We start from the raw sequence: 20,240 nt of genomic DNA on the forward strand, positions 1-20,240 counted from the left end.
ATTTCTGGAGCTTCAAAACGGCGTAATTCAAATCGACGGAAGCCCCAAAAGCCCATGTTGATTTGAAAAGACATTATTTGCATACAGGACGACTGTCGAGCTTGTTCCCTTCAGATGGGATGGGATGTGGGCTAACGCTTTTAGCTTAATAGCTAAAGTGAAGATGTCAGCTTAATTAACATCTTTTCATGTCAATTTGGGATGTAGGTAGCCATTTTACGGTGTCTCCGTTTATTTCAGTTGTTTAGGAAGCTTGAGAAATATTTTGTGGACTACAAAGCATCTCCAGACTTTTCATCCTCATGAGGGTGAGAATATAATGACTGAATTTCCATTTTTGGGGGAACTTGCCCTTTAGACTAAAAACAGTCCGAAGGCCACTGGATTAGTCAGGAAATTATTACAGTAATTGGCACTGACAGACATTGATCAGTACAGATTCCCTCATTAGTTTAGTATTTTTTTTTTCTTATTAGAAACCTTGTTAGCTTTAGCAACATGGTCGCTAATCCTCCTGGGGTCCTAAAAAAACAACAAACAATACAAATTCAGATCTAATGGTATTAGTAAGACGAAAAAACGATATATAAGCCAAACATTCCAGTTTTGTTACAATGTTTTTTTTTTTTTTTGTACCCCTGCCTAGATGTGCTGCTCTTAAGTGTTTTGTTTTTAGTCTTCCTCTTGATATAAGGTGTTTTTAAAGGGTTCAGTCTCCTCCGACTACAACCTGGTTTGAAAGTTTTACAGTACATGCAGAATGCTGGGATCCCTTTTTGTTCTGAGCCCCGTCCGAAAATGCTGATTGTATTTGCATCCATTGTCCTCCGAGCGGCAGTATAACACTTGTCTACCCAGTGTTCACAGGTACCCACCACACAGTATGAAGTTTGTCTTACTGGATTTTCAGCTTTGGATGACGTGTCTGTGAATTCAAGTCTGTCAACATGATGTTTTTGTTTGTTTTTTTTTTGTGCAAAAAAAATGAAAGCAACATTTCGTAATCAATGAGGGAAGTATTTCAGGAGGTTGCTAAATATATGTAGCAACGTCTCTCTCGCCTTCCACGTCCAGGTACTTTAAAGACGACAGTTCACTTTTCAGCATTCTGATCTCTATTGCACCCACTTTAAATCTCGACTGCGTAGCAAACCAGAACAAAAACGGTCAATGTACCACGCGTCAAAACTCGTTTCTCTTGTATGCTGATTTATTGTTTACAGTTTAAACTTTTAATATCCTTTTTAATTGTGTTTCACTCTGAGCTGTTTACAGATCCGACGACCGTCTCTCTGCAGTCACAGTATTGTCAGCCGTAGCATCAACCTTAACTTTTTTCTCTGATGGAACACATGAAGTTGTGAACAAATGGCAGAATTGTTGTTTTTGTTGTTTGGAAGCAGATGTTTGTTTTATTAGTTTTCCTTCATGAGAGCCGGCCTCTCGTGAGATCAAAATTTACAAGATTTAAAAGAAAACAAAAGAAAACTAAAGTTTCTTTAGGTTTTGTCAAAGGGCTCATACAGTAGGTTTTCAGTGTTTACCAGTATTCTATTATTTGGCTTGTTTGCTGTCGGTTTTGATTTTCACATTGAATAAGCTACATTTAATTTGTTATCATCCTTTTTTTCCTTTCTTTCTTCTTCTTTTTTTTTTTTGCTTTTTCACAGCAACGTATTGCACAAGAATACTTCAGAATATTATCGGGCACTTCACCCCCTTTTTTTTCCTTGTACGCCAGTCTCTGTGGTGTAATGTTCGATGTTAATCTGTATCCACTCAGTGATGAAAAGTGCCACGCTTTTTGTGTTACCGCAATAGGCACGCTCCACTGTATACTTTTTGTAACGCCAGTTAAGAGACAATTTCAATAAACAAACGGCTGAACCGAGTTTGTTCTGCCTCGTCTGTAGTAATCCTCGCTTCCTTAAAATGCTTAGAATATACTCCAGTCTCATCTTTATTGATAGCCTGCCTACTCTCTCACGCTGCAGTTTCATAATAGAGCCATCAGGGGGAGGGACTTGTGAGGACACAAAAGCCTGATGGTTGCTGCCACAAGTGACAGAAAACAACAGGGAGGCTGAAGGAGCAGTTTTTGTGTGTGTGAGCTCATACATGAGGAGAGCGGAGCAGCTGTAAGAGAAGTTTACCATCAGCTGTGACAAGAAGGTAAGACGGTAAAAGTTTTGGTCGCTGTCAGTGTTGTTGAGCCGTTTAAGTGTGAGAGGAAGTTGGTGGTATTTCAGTTTTCTCAGAAGTTTGTGGTCTTCACAGTTCGTGTTCACTCTTGCAGTGTACAATTAACTACTGTTTTATGTCTTTAATTCTAATTTAGAGACGTGGAAATTGTTTTTTCTAGTGCTGCCAATGTTAACCCAGACAGAGTGTTTCATAACAGGGGCACATTTCTCAGATAGACTGCCCTAATTAGCCCAAAAGCTATTTTCTTTTTAATTTCTAATCCTGTTATAATCACACAAACACTGTTGCACTGCTCGGCTTGGCACAGTTCTGCTCATTACACTTTAAAGCCAATAATCAGCATTTGGACGAGGAGGAGGACAGACTCAAGACTTGTTTATTTCCTATGCCATATGTCAAGTTATAGTGCATAGGCTGCTGCAGCAGTGAAAGTCTGAGATGGAATGCTATACAGCAAGCTGGAACATGTAGTTAACTTTGTCACGGCTCCAGTCAGATATGAAAGTGAACACCTCTTTGTATCAGCAGGGTTGGACTCGCTGAGAGAGGTCTTCAAGCGGTGCACATCAAGGAGAGAGAAACCACGTCAATGAAGACACCTGGCATGGCGGTGTTCAAGCAACAGAATGTGGATGATTTCTATGAAATTGGAGAAGTGCTGGGGAGGTGAGTATTTCTCTCTCAAAGCCGTCTAATGAAGGGAGTACAGAGTCGCAGATGTTTAATTGCAGCTCACAGAAAGTGATCCTCCTCCACTTTTTTGTGTGTGTGTGAGTCAGGGTGTGATTCAGCTCTCTACTACCCAGCATGCCTCTTGACGCAGTGGTCCCCGGTGTGTACGTAGGTATGCAAACAGCTGGCCTGTTTAAGCTTGAAACGGGGAGTGTAGCTGTGTTGAAGTAGGTTGAAGTTTACAGCAGGAGATAGAGTTTCAAAGGTAAACGCACTCCAAGAAAACAGGCTGTGTCTGGGCCACAGTGTGTGCGAGAGTCAGATATGATTGGTTCTGCCTTTTGGTTAAGAGCTGATTCTGGGTGGTGCATCAATATGTTGAGGAATGTTAATCAAGCCCGTGCAGAGCAGACGTCAAGGAAACCGGCTCCCATGGGGAAATACATTAAAGGAAGTTGGCCAGGTGCAATATGGATTTGAGGAAGCTACAAATCCATCTTTGCACGGAAGGGCAGCTCGGGCATGTGCAGCACTCGCTAACAGATAGAGAGGGCGTGGAGGGAAAGCCTCTGACCTCTGACCTTTCACTGCTGGGCTGTGTATACACCATGTCCCAGTATTCGCTCATCAATTTAGTGTTACAGCTTCTTTGACACACCCTGACAGGACAAACTAAAAACCCGCTGTTGAAATGGATGCTCCCAGCATGTAGGAAAGGTTTCGTGTCTGGCTTTTAATCGTGTTTTACATCGCGGATTCCTTGTATATTTGCCTCAAATGAAAGGATATTATTTGGAAAAACTGGTTATCCACTTAGATGAAGACAGGTGCCATTTTTCTAATCTAGCAGCCTTTCTAAGTTGCATCTAATGGTTCATTAAAGGAGCACTATGTAGTTTTTGGGGAAGACATTTTAATCAGAAGAGAAAGATCATCATAAACAAATTGTTTTCATGACTAAATAAACTGAATAAACAAACTGACCTTTGTTTTTGTTTTTTTACTTTGTTTATATGTGGCGGACCCTGCCACCTTTTTAGCTTCCATCTGTGCTCTGGGGACCTTATCTTCCTCTGAGAACAGCTTGTTTATTCAGTTATGACAATAGTAAATATCTATTGTATGTTGTTGGTTTAAATTGCTACTCTGCCCCTTTAATGGTTAATAAATCATGTGGAAATGCTTAATAGATCAGTTATAAGACCTTAATAACAACAACAACTTTTTAATGGCTTCGATTGTTACTCTATGAGAAGTAAGTAATTCATGTATTTATAAACAGTTATGAACTTGTAGAACTGAAGAACCTTAAAACCATTTAACTATAATAATTACTTTTTAAAAGATTAGGGATGCAGGATATAAATCCTCCATACCAGACTCTCCAGCTCAGAACACAGACACAGGCACCAACAACATTACATTTCCACAACAGTCTTACTTAAAACAACAATATTTATGCCAAGTATCCTTTGTTGCTTAGGATGCATTGAATCTCATTTTAAAAGCGTTAACTGCCAGAGGCCACACTACATATAAAAGCTCACTGCTCGTGTTCTGTGTGAAGAGAGGTGTGGGCATGTGTTGTTTAAACACTGACCATATCGCTGAGCTGTGGTTTGCAAACACGTTGCTTGAGGAGACGACTAGGCTTGTGATGCGAGCTCGAGCACCAGCGTCATGACAAAACTCTGTTGTGGTTGAAAGCCGCAGATGTTCGCAACCGGAAGCAAGAAAGTCATTTTCAGTCGGGAGGTGTCTGAGAATTTTGTCACCAATTCAGCAGCTGAATTTTTTTTTACTGCTTGTAGTTCTTGTTGTGTCAGCTTTGTGCTGAGTGCTTGGAGGACACAGCCCACCCGCCCACGGTTTTTGAGAGCCTCTTGGGTTCAGACCTCTCCGACGTGCACCACAATGGAACTGTTACTCAATCGTCCTCTCGAGAGGGTGGGGAAATTTAATGAGGGGGGCCATAAAGTGATATGTGATGTTCTGTGCTCTCTGGAACTGTTGCGCCATCCGCCACAGGAAAGTCAATTAATCATACTGTCCACCCCCTATGGATGGATCTTAATGTCACGGGGCTCCACGCAGTTGTACTCAATGTTTCTTTCCACTGATGACGTAGAAGGGTTTTTGGTAAACCTATCTGTAAAACAAGCCTTGAGGCATTTACTGACAACTTATCCTGTCTTACCATCTGAGTGATGAGACTGACGATGACATACAGTAGGATGTGTCTCAGTGTGAGCCCACAGCTGCCACCTGCCCTCCCGTGAGACTGGTGAAACTGTGGCGAGCTGTTATACAAGTGACCGTCACGGCAAGGCGGAGGAAGGAAGGACTTCCGAGCAGATGGTAGAACCCTACCTGTCAACAACTGATTCATTCTCGGTCATAACACCCTAGACTTTTTTTACCCAATGTCCTTACCACCACTTTTGTGCGATACATTGGTGGTCATCAAACACTAATTGAATGAATCTTTGTTAGTCATCATCAAGCAATGTCAGAAATTCACAGGATACGCTGTTGGATGGGAAGTTCCATTGTCTTTGCGTGCCCGAACAGAAATAAATGGCTTGTAAACTTCCTCCTCGTTTTGAAATCTTGATATGAACCCTCACTTGCTACTCGTCCCTTTGTACAAAAAGTTGGAAGTATTTTAGCATCAGGACTCTGTCTGATGGCAGCGTCGGACATTGTGGGTCCCCAGAGGATGAATCCCACTGACTTTAGCATTCTCAGATTTTTCCTCCATGCCACCACGAGACATGTATGGTTCTTAGTGGCTCTAACACATCCTCATACCTAAACGACTGACTACGTTGTTTGTCATTGTCTGCCTATATAACATGTTTGTAACGTTCATAAAACAATATAGTTGCACCGTATCAGCGGTGCACGTACTGGACCTTTGTCGTACGATTGCAGTTTCATTAGGTTTAGGCGTGAAAAGTACTTGGTAAGGTTTAGGAAGCGATCGTGGTTTGGGTTTAAATCACTATGTTAAGACTGTGACTCCTTATAAGGACAAGCTGTTTTCATGAAACTCCTCCAGTTTCAGAAGAAGTCTGATTCTATGTTCTCATTGGAAAAAGCTCATTGGAAAATTACCCTACTTAATTTAATACCTCAGTATACAGTTTCCTGTTGAGTTTGTGGTCTCAAGTCCCCTTCATTACATCATGATGTTTATTTTGAACAATGTAATTATGGTCTCATTTAGAGTAAAATAGATAAAGCAGGAAATGCATTAGGGTGTTGCCACCTGTGATTGACAAGTTGCTAATGCGGTGTGTCCCTTGAGTTCTCAGTAAGATCCAATCAAGATATCTTTAGTCGCTCCACCCTCTTGTCAAAATATGGTTACTTCTAGGCCCAAATAACCAAGATGAAGACATCCGTAATGCCAAACCTGAGGCTCATGTCTAGATGGCAACCCCAAACGACGCAAAGTGATAATTTTAACCCAAAGGCTTATCTTTCCCTGTTTCTGTGTGTCAGCCTTAACAGATTCTAACCACGGCATTGTCACATTATGAAATATTATTGCGGTAGACCACAAACCGGTGTGTGTTGTCACGGCAGGTTCAAACTTGTTCACAACCTTGCAAATCTCATAACTTTACCATCAGCCGTAACTGTAGTCTACTTTGTGTGCAGTGCTAATTAGCAAATGTTAGCATCCTAACACGCTAAGATTAAAATGGTGAACATGGTAAGCATTGTATACCTGTCAAACATCAGCATGTTAGCAATATACTTATGAGCATGTGAGCATGTTAAAGTTATCATTTATCTGAAAGCACCACTGTCTCGACACTCAGCACATCCACACAGAGCTGCTTACATGGCTACAGACTATTAAATTACTCCAATGTCTGCTTCCAACCAAATGCAGGGAGACTGAAAAGGTCACATTACACCACATTTGTTATGCAAAGTATTTCCAAATATGCCTCTGGGCACTGCCATATTTGCAATATCTAGAAACATTCTGCAGGTTTGTTCTGAGGGATACGCATGAGAGACATGTTTCAGTATGGAGAGGATGCAGGGAGGGCAGCGATGCGCACTGTAAGGCCTCCGCACACTTGATGTGTTGAAGTGAAAAGAGCTGACAGTCGCGAGGCAGACAGGTGCTGCTGATGAGCACAGCAGAGTGCCAGAATTTCTCCAAAGGGATTTACTGTACATGATGTATCTATAGCAGGGTCAGTGGGCATGCATGTTCGAGGAGCAGGACGAGGCTGCGTGCAGTCGGCTCTGAGGAGCACACATTCCTACTGTTGTGGGTGAAAAATGTGTTTATTCAGTGCAGCCTGATGGCGGGAACTCCATGTTGAGCTCTCGTACACACCCAGAGTTCACGCTTGACAGGGGTCGGCACTGCACTGCTTCGAAACAAAGTGGGACTCTAGAGTATCCTGAACACAGCACTGGCATAAATGTTGAGATAAATCTGCAAAAATATATCGATTGGTTAATCGAAAGACAACAGGTTGTGAAATATTTGGATTATCAATTAATCGTTTCAGTAATATTTTTTAAGCAAAAATGTGAAACGTCTGCTGGTGTCTTTGAGTTTTGGACTCTTAGTTAGACACAAGAAGCAATTTAAAGATGTCTCTTCAATGAAACAAACGAGACGAATGACGGATCAGTCGGGGTTAATTGTTAAATTGATAATAATACAGAACATATATTATCCGGTGATGAATTTAGCTGCTTCTTCTTCACATTCGATTACAGATGCTGAGGGTGGGATGGGGACGGGGCTCGGCCAATTACGAATCTGTCCGTCTTTGGTCCCGCCGCCCCAGAGGTTGTTCAGCCGAGAAATGTGTTTAAGTATTGGGCCGGCGCCACTTGTCGTCCACAGCATTCCTCCAACCCTGGCTGTGGATAATGACCTTCAGCTGTTGGAAGTGGAAACTCTGTGGGGAGATGGTACTCTCAGCCCCACCGGCCAGCTTAGAGCTAATACAGCCGGCACGCCTGGCCCGCTGTGGAATACCACTCCCAGCATCACCGCTACAGTAACAACACTCAAGTTAAAGCCCTTTCCTCTCACTCTCGTATTGTGCAGTTTCTCAACAGAGAATTCAAGGAGAGGAGCGATTCTGTTCTGTCTCGCAGTCTTGTAGCTGCTCTTCTTCCATGTGACAGATCCTCCCCTGGGGGGCGAACTTTACACCTGTGTTTCCAAGTGGAATTCATTGAGTGAGTTGCCCTCCTCTTCGGTTCACACCTTATCATAGCCATCTCTAACGGGGTCAGCCTTTCAGGGATGTCTCAGGGGTGGAACTGGCCTGTGAATAGAACGGATAGAGGGAGCGTTTGAGATGCCGCGCCGCAGCGCCTCGTCCGCCATGTTTTTATTCTGTCTCTGGAGACAATTGTTACAACATGTAACTCCCGCCCTTCTCTCCGTCTTCTTCTCCTGCATTCTCTGTCGAGACATGTTCATCACCAATTTTGTGTTCGGGTTTTTGGTGCTCTGATACGAAGCAAATTAGCTCAGTCATAACTTCCTGTTGGATTTGTGGTTGCATAAAAAACATTCCTTATTCCTTTTCATGCAATCCAATACGGGTGCCCTGCAAACCAAGCCTCTGTAAGCTTGTGAGGCCGCTAATCTCATTCCTATTCAGACTGTGTCAAAGAAATGCTGAATTAAATATTTGCGGGCCAGAGTTTGCAGTGTCGCTATGCTCGATTGTGTAACATTGCGAAAAACATGTTGTCCCTGCAGTGTAGTCACCGAAGGTCTGGTTTTTGAGAGAGTACACCTCTGTGAAAGTTGTTTTGTTGTTTTTGAGTGAGCCAACTTCAGAAAAATGTCAGTGGAGCTGGTCTGAGGACAGGGTGTGCCTCGGAAAGACAAAACTGGCTCGACGTTCCTGCACTGAGGAGACTTTAAACCACAAAGACGACTACTTATGTGTGTAATCCATTTATTTGTTTTGTTAGTAGCTGGAGCTAGTAGTCGAAAGTGTCAAACCGCTCAGTGTGGATGAGAGGGAGCAGGAGAAGCTCTTCATCCAGCAGCTCGTCCCAGCGCTCCTCCACCTCGGCCCAGCAGGCCTTTTCCTTCTTCCCAGCAGCAGCAGCGGAGAGGTGGCAGGTGGAGAAGGAGCCTGTGGACCGGAGCGCTATTCTTAGCCCACTAGACACTGTGATGATAGTGGACACGGACTGGACAGCCTCTCGCAGCCACCCTGGAATCTCTGTGTGGACAGTTATGTTGTGGAAACGTACGAAAAGCCTGCCAGTTATTATCTGTTTCCTTTCTCTTGCGCTCGCTCTTTCGCAATGTCCTAAAAATACACCAGCTGTGAGGAGTTTGGCGGTGGTAAATTTTGTGGGCCCAGTCATCCAGGCCTCTGTTCTGTTCGCACACTCGGCTGAATGTTCCTCTTCTGTCTTTTCAAAGATAACGTTTCATCCTCCCCACTCTCTCAGACGCTCTCTGCCAGCGTCCGTGACTGAGAGGCTTGTTTTTTTTTGGAGGTCTGAATGCATGTACGGGTGGGCAGGTCACCCACAGCCGCAGGAAGCGTGTAAATTAGACTGAGTGGCAGCAGCGCTTAGTCAGGCCCGAGATTATAAGTGCTGGTCTGATAATGAAGCCGTGGAGACTCACAACATATATTTAACTCGGTGACGCTGCTGGAACATGCTCTTGTACATCTTATTCGGTCTGTCAGTGGGTCAATTATGAATGAAGTGACTCTGTAGTTACGTTCGAGGAGAGTGACAGTGAAGGAATGTGTTTACCCCGCGGAGTCACCCCATTCCTGAAATATAAAATGACCATATTGGGTTAGTATGGCTCAGGATTTAAACTCATTATGAAGATGCCACGACCACATGTCACCAGGCTGCAGCATGAGACACAAGAGCACATTGAGAATGAAACAATAATCCACAGAGAGATGGTCTCCAAGCCACACCTCTGTTGTGAAATATTCAGAGTTTTGGGGATTTTTTTCTTTTCAGTGGACTGATCTCTCGAAAAAAGGATGGCTGGAAATTTGGCAGGAATGTTGCTGCCGAAGTGGGAGGACAGCAGCTCTGTCCACACTGCGGGCTTGTCTGATTGTTCACTGTCTGGCTAGGAAACAGGAAGTGATGGACTGTGCTTTAATATTTCAGCCGTTTTTTTCGACACGTGGCTTCCTCCCTGACGTCCGTCTTCACCCGTGGCCTCATCCGGTTGCTAACTGTTAAGAGTTTTTTCTATCTTGGGAAATGATGCCTATAGCACACATAACACACGAGAGAGAGACGACTTTAGGATCTGTCACATTAAAATGTAGTCGATTAACATGTCGTTTTTCCTTCTTTTGTCTCTGCAGTGGGCAGTTTGCGATCGTCAAACGCTGTATAGACAAGAGTACAGGCATCGAATATGCGGCCAAGTTCATCAAGAAGCGGCAGAGTCGGGCCAGCAGGCGTGGCGTGCGGAGAGAGGAGATCGAGCGGGAGGTGGACATCCTGCAGCAGATCACGCACCCCAACATCGTCGCGCTGCACGACGTGTATGAGAACCGCACAGATGTGGTGCTCATCCTCGAACTGTGAGTCACTGCAGCACACCACAACATCTGCACCGTGGTTGCATCATTGTATCAGTGTGACACAGTGGTGGACTCAAATACTGAACTCTCTACTCCACTACATTTAGTTACAATTACATTTTCCCTTACCAATTCTCCAGACATTTAAAGGAAGTGTATGATATCTCCAGATGCCCAGATGTGTTGATTCTGAATGTGTTATGTAATTTAACCATTTTAAACTATGTGAAGGTAATAGTTTGAAAATGCATCGTCGCAAAGCTGATTTCAGTGATTGGAATGTAACAAAGTACATTCAAGTAAGTACAATTTACAGGTACTTGGACTTTACTTGAGTATTTCCATTTTCTGCTATAGGCAAACATTTTTTTTACTTACCTTTAAAACATCCAAACACATGCACCGAAGACTTTTGCATTTCCCCTGAGGCCACTTTGCAGACTGCACAGCTCACGGCATTTTGTCTTGATCAAAAGCCATGATGTCAGCGCATCAGAGATCACTTGTGTCATGTTCTGATCTGCAAACTTGTGTCTGTGTACACAGATTGTTTGCTGAACCTGTGTTTGCCGAAAAGCCTTCTGCCATGCATGGTCACGTGTGCCGGAGAGAACCGAGCTGTGTCAATAAGGCTTGTGCTGAAAAAAGGGGGCCTCAGAGGACCCCGTCTGGGTCCACTGAGTGCCTGGGAACATGGAGGGGCACAATTAGGACTAAAGGCGAGCTCAGTCCAATCAGAACTGACTGACAGAACAGTTCCTGTTAGACGCAGGGCGACACACTGCGCGTCAATCGGTCCATTATGTTTTTCTTTGTGCAAGTATGAAAAGAACATTGAGTTTACGGGCCAGCTGCTCAGAGGGCATTTTATACCACTTTTCAGCAGCTTTACAAGATCGTTATAATGAAAAGGTTGACAGCATGATTCATAGGAAAGGCAGACGGACTCAAGGCCGACCTAAATAGCACAAACACACATATCTAAGGCATCCTGAACCCCTGCATCCAAATCCTGAGAACTCACTTTAGATAACGTTTAAGAGAGCCATTGCTCCAGATTGCAGGATGGGTCTCTGACTGTGTGTGTGTGTGTGTGTGTGTGTGTGTGTGTGTGTGTGTGTGTGTGTGTGTGTGTGTGTGTGTGTGCGCACTTTACAGGGTGTCTGGAGGGGAGCTGTTCGATTTCTTGGCTCAGAAAGAGTCTCTCAGCGAGGAGGAGGCCACTCAGTTTATCAAGCAGATCCTCGACGGAGTCCAGTATCTCCACTCCAAGAGGATCACGCATTTCGATCTGAAGGTACAGAACGCTCCCGTCTGCGCAATCGCATGTAAATCTATATTCGTCTCGTGATGACTTCTTTACCTCCACAGCTCCAGATCTTGTACATTCACTTTAGGTCGACTTTAATGTCAAATATATATAGCAGGTGTCTAATGTTCGTGCTGGTAGAGTTTCTCTATTCTGATTCACACATCCTTCCTGTTTTCTGTGGCTGGAGTCCAGGCTCTCAGATACAGACACCACAAGGTTATCTGCTCACTTTCAGAGAGCAGCGTCTCCCACGCTGCACTCTTGATTGTCACCGTCCTGTTTTTCTGTGCAGCCGCGGCTCCTGTTCACTCCTGACGCTCGTTCGCTTTGGCAATTAAGGAAAAAAACGTACGTTTGCTTGACATTTTCTGTCAAATCAGAAAGATAGTAGTCAGAGAAAATGTGACAGACTATCTGTGCTGACTGGGTGCGACGGAGCTTATGACCTCGGCCTACTTATTAGCTTTATCAAAAAGTGGGAGATTTAAAGAAATTATCTTAATTTGCTTTCTTGCTGCTTGTCAGATGAGAAGATTGATACAACTCTTTTCTCATTTGCATGCTCCCTTTGGTCATAAACCCAATCTGATGCCCTACACTAAAATGGGAGTTTTCTTTCTTGTTGATATGTAGCGCTGCATGTGCAAGTGCTTGTCGTCGACAGTGACGATGTTGGAGATGACGACACAAGCCACTGCAACAATACGTCCGTTAATATAAGACTTAGAAGCGCAGGCCACTAGCTAGCAGTAAGCTAACGGTGCACACACAAACACCTCGCTCTTCTCCTCTCTGCTCACGTGTGTTGAATTATTTTCGTTAATTCACCCGTCAGTCCTCAGTCGCTACATTTAGCTCGGGGCGCCATTTCACCTGTTCATGAGACATTGACTGCTCTTGGCGCTTTTGAGTAACCGAAAGGGCATGTTCCATGAGCGCTCCGTGTTTATGAACGGTCCAGTTTAATCAGAGCGGCTATTCGCGAACGCGCCCTTAAATAAGAGCTCCTGCTAGCAGCTGGCTAACTTTACTGTAGCTTAGCGCAAAGAGCGAAAACAGCGAGCAACAATCCACTGAGTGGTACCTCTAAAGCTCACTGATTAACACGTTGCTTCTTGTTTAATCGGTTAAACTATGTCTTGAATTATTTCCCAGCTATTTCTTAGTCAGGACCAACTCACTGTAGTCTTTTCTGATTGCCTAGTCTTCATTCCTGACCAAGACATAGTCGGGCACATTACGCCTTTAAAATGGTCATTTGTCCTTTTCACATTGTGGCTTTTTTGTAGGGATTGAACAGATTGGACATTATGTGTTAATCAGCGAGCTTAGTGTAGCTTTGGAGGTGATGAAGATTTTGTTACTATTGGACAGAACTGAGCCCGCTGTTCCTACTGTGTCCTGTCTTTGTGCTTACTGTTAGCAGGAGCTTCATATCATTCCAGATATACGACACGACATCAATCTCCTCATCCGACTCACAGCAAGCGCTTAATTACCTTTTAATGTTTCACACTAATAATGACCTTTGTGATTGTTTTTCTTCAATGCTTACACAAAAGAGGGCTTTAACCAGGTAACTTGTTTTACTCAACATCAACTACGTACCTCTCAGTCTTGGTGTTCGAGGACATTCGCTGACCAAAGTGCCTCTCTCTTTCTATGTTTTGTTCTTTTTGTATTCAGCCTGAAAATATAATGCTGCTGGACAGGAATGTTCCTCTACCCCGCATCAAACTCATCGACTTTGGACTGGCGCACAAACTGGAAGCTGGGTCGGATTTCAAAAACATTTTCGGAACCCCTGAATTTGTCGGTAAGTGTTTTTGTACGAGATCTGTTTGCAGCGCGGGACATGTTAAGAGGAGGCTTGGCTGTGTTTGTGATGCCGGAGTGTGCGCTGTCTATTTTCAGCTCCGGAGATAGTCAACTATGAGCCACTGGGATTGGAGGCAGACATGTGGTAAGAGCCTTTAATTACCCCTGACTCTGCTGCCTTTCACACAACAGGCTGCAGTGCATAACTCTGGATTAACCTTGTGCTGTTTTTCACAGGAGCATTGGAGTCATCACATATATACTGTAAGTTGGGGAGATTCGTGCTTATTAAGGGGAATCTTAATGTACCAAAAGAGATTGTCGAGGACAGTGTTGGCGAGAGTGTGAAGACCTGTGCTGTTGTTTTCAGTTTGAGCGGCGCGTCACCGTTCCTCGGCGACACGAAGCAGGAAACGCTGGGGAACATCTCGGCGATGAACTACGACTTCGACGACGAGCTCTTCAGCAACACGAGCGAGCTGGCCAAGAGCTTCATCAGACAGCTCCTGGAGAAGGACACGAGGTAAAAAAGAGCTGACAAACAGCTGAAGGCCGAAGGTCAAGTCTGACAATTCCAGTACAAAGCCCGGCATTAGAGGTTTCGCTGCAATAAAGCTTAAGCGTATTAAATTCCCCGCACCTGATCCAAATGAGAATGAAAGGCCGGCAGCCAGTCCGCAGAAATCTAGAGCAAGGATTTGGGCACATTTGTTTTTGGTACACAATGTAACACACTTAATAAAATAAGCTAGAATAAACATTATTAATACTCTGAACCACAGGAAAAAAAACTGCTTAACACTTGCTTGTACCATGCAATCGTGTTCTGGTAGTTTACAGGAACTGTTAACCTCACCCAAGATCAGAAAAGCATATTTTTTATGTTAACTTTAGTTTATTCATGTAGATTGTTGATCCATCCATCTAGAAGTCTGTCTGCTCTGGAATATATTGGAACCAGATGGCGCTCGGCCTGTGATGCTCAAAGAAATATATCTGAAAAAACTCAATGGCAATGAAAAGAAATTACCCTGTTACTCAAGGTAATCCACAGACCTTGTCGTGAGCAGTTTCACATAAGCACTATTTTATTTCATCCACTAACTTCGTCACCGTGCAGGAGGAAACAGACGTCTACTCCTCGACTAGAGGTAGGACGTAAACAGTAATAGTCTCCTCCTGAGCTGTAATGTGAGCTAGCTTAGCGAGCTAGCCTCTTGTCGCAGCCAGAAACATGTTTCTCGGCAACCGTCTTAATGATGTAAGCCTCCTCCTCAATGTGGCTCTTTAATGGGTTTTCAAAAAAATTTTCTCACCTGAATCTCAGCAAGAAAGATGAGAAGCTAGCTAACTAGGCTAACTATCTTGCTAATGTCGCAGCTCAGCTTTTAATGTTTACATCCCGCAGTGTCACGAGCGCTAGCCTCTCCTCCACGCGTAGATGCACGCCTCCTACTGCGCAGTTTTACAGTGTGGTTAGGTAGAAATAGAATAGTTCCCACGTGAAACAAGGTCTGTGGATTATCTCGAGTAAGCGGGCCATGATTTCTGAGAAGTGACGTCGGCGTCAAGACTTTCGAATGCATGCTTTTGGCGCTTTGAGCAACACAAGCCAGCCCTAGTGACATTGAGATGGCAGAAATCTCTACGGATGATGTCTCCAAAATTCGGCAGCTCACACCAAAAAAATCCAGATGGATCAATAGCTCTATGGGCGTTTACCATGCGTTTACCCTGTCCCTTTAACATGTGTTTCTATTTGAATTCACCTCCAGGAAACCGAATATTCCTGTGAAAGCTGTCTGAGCATATTCCTGAGAGAGTCGCGTCCTAAAGCATGACCGCTCACAATGCTCCATGTTCCGGGTCTATTTACTCAGCTGCATTTTCTCTCTCTCTCATCGTTATAGAAAACGAATGACCATACAAGAAGCCCTCAACCATCATTGGATTAAGGTATGATTTATGCTTACTACAGCATGTTTTTCGTGTTCTCAATAACTGCCATCGACATGTGAAATGGTGTTTAACGGTCCACGTCAAAGGTAACTCACATTTGTTTTTCTTATCAGGGAGGAAAATCCGTCTTTAAACATGCCAAAAATACACCCACTAACTTTTTTACATTTGTCCTTGGCTTGTTGAAAACATACTTAATCACATTGCCGTACATTGTTTCCATCAGAGCACCACACCCATCTCTCTCTGGGAATACTTCTCTCACCCTCCACCTACACATCTCGCACAGCTGTTTTCTGTCAGTCGTGACATTTTGTCCAGAAATCCAAGCGATCGAACTGACGCAAGATCTCACTAATTGTTGTTTTTAACGGCACGGACGTTTAACAAACCCGTAATGTTGAAGGCGTCTGCTCCAACATTAGCCGCCGAGATGCATGCGAATGGTGTTTTGCTGTGGAGTCTGCGTTCCCCCCCCCCCCCCCCCCCCCCCGTCCGGATGCTAGCATGAAGCCGGGAAGCATAACGCACTCTCATCAGGAATGTTTGTGTGGCTCTCTCACCTGCCATGGCTTTTTGCGCCGTAGGGTCACACACTAATCCCACAGTGCCACGTCTGCTGGAACATCTGCCACCGTGTGTGTTTTCAAGATGCAACAATGAGACGGGTTCTCACTCAGTGTCCCCCCACCCCCTCCACCCTTCTGTCTGAAGTCCTGTGGCCCCATGGAAGAGGACGCCGCTGCGCTCGAGGCGGAGAAGAAAGCGGAGCAGCTGCAGACAAAGCGTCTGAAGGAGTACACCATCCAGTCCCACTCCAGCATGCCCCAGAACAACACGTATGCCAACTTCGAGCGTTTCGCCCACGTGGTGGAGGACGTCAGCCTGATGGAGACGGGGCTGTCGGAGGTGGCAGGGGCCCACCACACCCTGCAGGGTGACATAGACGCACTGCTCTCCATCTACAACGACAAGGAGGCCTGGTACAAGGAGGAGAGCGAGACCACAAGGAAGCAGCTGTCCCAGGTCCGCTACGAGTTCCGTAAGGTGGAGGCCACGAGGAGGCTGCTGCAGGAGGACATGAAGGCCATAGACGCCAGTCTGGAGAGCATCAGCGGGAAGTACAGCCAGAGGCAGCGTCAGCTGGACTCGCTGAGGCAGGAGCTGAACTCTGAGCTGCAGTGGCTGCAGGAGGTGACGAGCTCTCTGCACCCGGAAGGAGCCAACGGCAGCATCCTCAGCAGCAGTCTGAACATGGACGTGAAGCAGGCGCTGATGGAGCTGCTGCATCAGTCCTGCAGGAGGGAACTTTGTCCTGAGGCCGACCCGCCGCTCACAGAGTCCGGCTGACGGATGAAGACACTTTTATTGATCTTACAAAGCTTTGAGGTTTTTTTTAGAAAATGAGGCTGTTTGAATTAAACAGTTTTACTTTTTTTTTAAATGAATGTGTTTTTTTAATGTGTAGTTTCATTATTTCAAATGTCTTTTGTATAATTTATACAGTTAAATATATTCTAGGAAAAGGAATTTGGAGAAATATGTTAAATTCATATCTAACGGACAGATATAGACCATATTTTCCCAAATTGTACGTATTCTTTTAAGAAGCTTAATTTAGGCACAATTGGGGAATTATTCTAACACTGAAGTGATGATTTAACCAGATTTATTTATATATATTGTTTGATTAAGCAGGTTAAGTAGATTTAATGAAGATTATTATTGATCATGAATGTTTTCACTGTGGTACGACCAGAAGACGACACAAGAATTATTTTTAATGGAATAGAAAAATTCATATTTTTTGATTGATTTATTTTTTAATTCCATTTTGTTTTTTTATGACTGTATGAATGTTGTTTTTTTTACGATGGTTATCCATTCGTAAAGTTACATGTGTAGCGTTTCTTTTTGTCACATTATTTTTCATTGACTCAACTATGCACTTTGACTGAAGGTTGAATTTACTTATTTATTTTTTAAACCTTTTCGATTTCTTTCTTTGAGCCGACAGGAAAAAACAGCATCTATGATAAGATCACGAGTGTTTAAAAACGTGTCACTTCCTTATCAGTGTCTTTTTTAGCTTCTGATCAGATAAGCACACGCTTGTACGCATTTTTGCTTCCCATCTGATGTGCACGCAGACATTTCTCACTGTCATCTACGCACTGAAATAAATGTTCATCACTTAGAATGTTTCCCGCTGTGTCCTGTGATCTGAGCTTTCAGTGTATTTCCTGTTTCACCTCTGCTCTGATTTCAGCCAGAATTAGACCAGTAACCAGTTTTTGAACTTGCTTGCATAAATACGACATTAACGCGACAGATACCTGCTCTGCTATTTCATCCCTTGTTGTGTCTCTGCAGCCTCTGAATCCCAGACAAGCCATGGTGAAGAGGTTGTCCGTGGTCAACTTGGAGAACTTCAGGAGACAGTACGCCAGACGCAGGTGGAAGGTAAAGTAAAATCAGATTATTTCCCAAAAACATGAAACATTTTTTGCTCTTTATCACTTTGGGGACTCATTCTTTTTGCTTCTGTCTGTTCAACAGCTGTCGTTTAGAATTGTTGCTCTGTGCAACCACTTAACGCGGATCATGAAGAAGGGTAACAAGCTGCCTGAGCAGGACGGGGTAAGAGCTCACTGAAGCTAACAGCAAAGGCTCAGCCTTGAAATTTTCCATATTTGCTTTCTTGTTTAGGAGTTAGTCGAGAGGATGCCACTCTTGTGTATGTAAGTTAGATATGAAGGTGCTGTCGGCAGTTGGCTAGATTAGCCTAGTTTAGCTAGGCATAAAGACTGGAAACAAGGTTTATCAGCGAGCATGCAATATGCCTAGCAGCCCGCCTACAGCCTGCTGATTAATTCATCATATATCCTTTGTTTACTCTGTAGGTGTGAAATTGACAAGTTTAGGTTTCCCAGGGGTGTTATTGTCACAGGGCACCCAATAGAGGCTTTGTGAAATTCCTCCAAACAACCAAGAAATAGTACATTAAAAAGTCAATCTTTGTTTTTATGTTTCAGAATTAAGGTGTAGGGTGCTTGTTTATGGATTTCGGACCATCAGAAGAACCAGGCTAGCTGTTTCCCCCTGTTTTCCTTTTGTGCTAAGCTAAGCTGACTGGCTGATGGCTGTACTGTGCAAACTTGATATTAGTCCTCCCAAGTAACTCCAGCAGGAAAGCATATAAGCGTATTTCTCAAATGTCCAACTATTTATTTGCAGTAGCAATGCAGTATATTAACTAATATGTGACACACACTGCATTGGACTCCTTACATGACGTGTCCAAGCTGGTGTTTTGGTGAGCAGCTAGTAATTCTGGACACTGCTTTCCAAAAATAAATCCAAAGAAAAGGAAATATTCCTTATATTTTGTTGGGGCCCTTAATACCGTCATCATCACCTGTCACAGCTGAAAACAATGTCACAGCTGTTGCCCAACTGAAACATTTTGATGATTTTCAGAGGGATTGTGAAAGCGACCAGGAAGAAGAAATCCTGAAGAGGAGACCGAGGACCAGAAAGAGAAGCAGCACTTCCTGAGAGCAGCAGCCGGCTACAAGTGTGTCGGTCGGCGACGTTCCGGTTGCAAAACAGTGACTCTGCACCTTTTTTTGACGCACACTTTGCAGCTGTTACTTGTCTTAAGGACTTTAGCTACAGTATTTGTTTTGAGTGACGGGTGTGAAGGCAGCGTTCTGATAGGCCAAGGTGACTTTATCCGTCGCGGCGACCCACAAAAAAACAGCAGATCATCTGATAGCGTTTCCGCCATTTTTTCTTAATTCGAGCTACTGTTTTCTGCATGAGAAGATATAACTGGATTGTTGTTGACAGGAACCGAGAAGCCAATGTTAGCACACACAAAAGAATGTAGGCAGCTTCCTCTAATGACGGCAGTCTTAAAAGTCCCTCAGCTGTTGTTTAACAGGCGACTGTAGACCGGGAGTTAGTCTTTTTATTGTGCGTGGCTGCATGCGGAGACTGATAAAAGTGTTCAGCTCCTCAGGACGACAAGATGGTAGCAGATCTTCATAACCAAATGTTTACATGTTGTTCTGCTTAACATACACTGTTTACCGTTCACCTCTGTACTCACCACATCAGGATGATTTACGTTTACTGTACTGAACATAGGATGTTGTTCATTACTGTTGCTCCTGTCCAGTAATGTGACAGTAATTCTTGTGTATACATAAAGACAGTAAAAAATACTTTAAATATAAAAATACATTTCAGAGTTGAATATTATAAAGCAAATGTTAGGTTCTGGTATGCAGTATATTGCTGTATTTATGGTTTAAACATACATGAATGTCAGCCAAATGTCTTAATTGCAGTTTTACTCTTTTTAAAAAGGAGCATTCACGTCCTTTAAACACGCATACGCTTTTATTCTGTTCACTTGTACGTACTGTAAATTGAAATTTTGTTTAATAAATTAATGAACGTGATTGTTTTTTTGCTTGTGAGTTTCCATAAAGTCAAAAAATCAAGGACTCAAGGATTTGAAAACGAAAGTCTTGGATATGAATCCCCGCCATAAAACCTTTTTCGTTTTCTTTAAAAGGTTTGGGAGGATCATGTTTTCTACAGTAACCAAACACTGGCTTTAAAGAGGTATTTAGTAGCCACCATAGGCGACTATGAGGTGATGAGTATTTAGTTGGTCT

The 20,240-nt window shown here is 43.7% G+C and overlaps 1 protein-coding gene across 3 annotated transcripts; it reads left to right on the plus strand.

The window, feature by feature from the left end:
- Positions 1 to 2,017: 2,017 nt before the first annotated feature.
- Positions 2,018 to 20,021, plus strand: dapk2b (death-associated protein kinase 2b). 3 transcript variants are annotated; one of them, XM_030426172.1, is made up of 12 exons: positions 2,018 to 2,172; positions 2,734 to 2,871; positions 10,242 to 10,463; positions 11,622 to 11,760; positions 13,462 to 13,591; positions 13,690 to 13,738; positions 13,831 to 13,857; positions 13,964 to 14,116; positions 15,504 to 15,549; positions 17,926 to 18,015; positions 18,112 to 18,192; positions 19,033 to 20,021. In XM_030426172.1, the coding sequence occupies exons 2-12, from the start codon at positions 2,795 to 2,797 to the stop codon at positions 19,108 to 19,110; spliced, it is 1,092 nt and encodes a 363-aa protein (XP_030282032.1). In that variant the 5' UTR covers positions 2,018 to 2,172; positions 2,734 to 2,794; the 3' UTR covers positions 19,111 to 20,021. The 3 variants fall into 3 exon arrangements, with proteins under 3 accessions (XP_030282032.1, XP_030282030.1, XP_030282031.1); XM_030426170.1 differs by lacking the exons at positions 17,926 to 18,015; positions 18,112 to 18,192; positions 19,033 to 20,021 and adding an exon at positions 16,267 to 17,756; XM_030426171.1 differs by lacking the exons at positions 17,926 to 18,015; positions 18,112 to 18,192; positions 19,033 to 20,021 and adding an exon at positions 16,267 to 17,756 and having other exon boundaries at positions 2,055 to 2,172; positions 2,731 to 2,871.
- The last annotated feature ends 219 nt before the right edge of the window (positions 20,022 to 20,240 follow it).

This window comes from Sparus aurata, chromosome 8, assembly GCF_900880675.1.
Source record: "Sparus aurata chromosome 8, fSpaAur1.1, whole genome shotgun sequence".
NCBI lineage: Eukaryota > Metazoa > Chordata > Actinopteri > Spariformes > Sparidae > Sparus > Sparus aurata.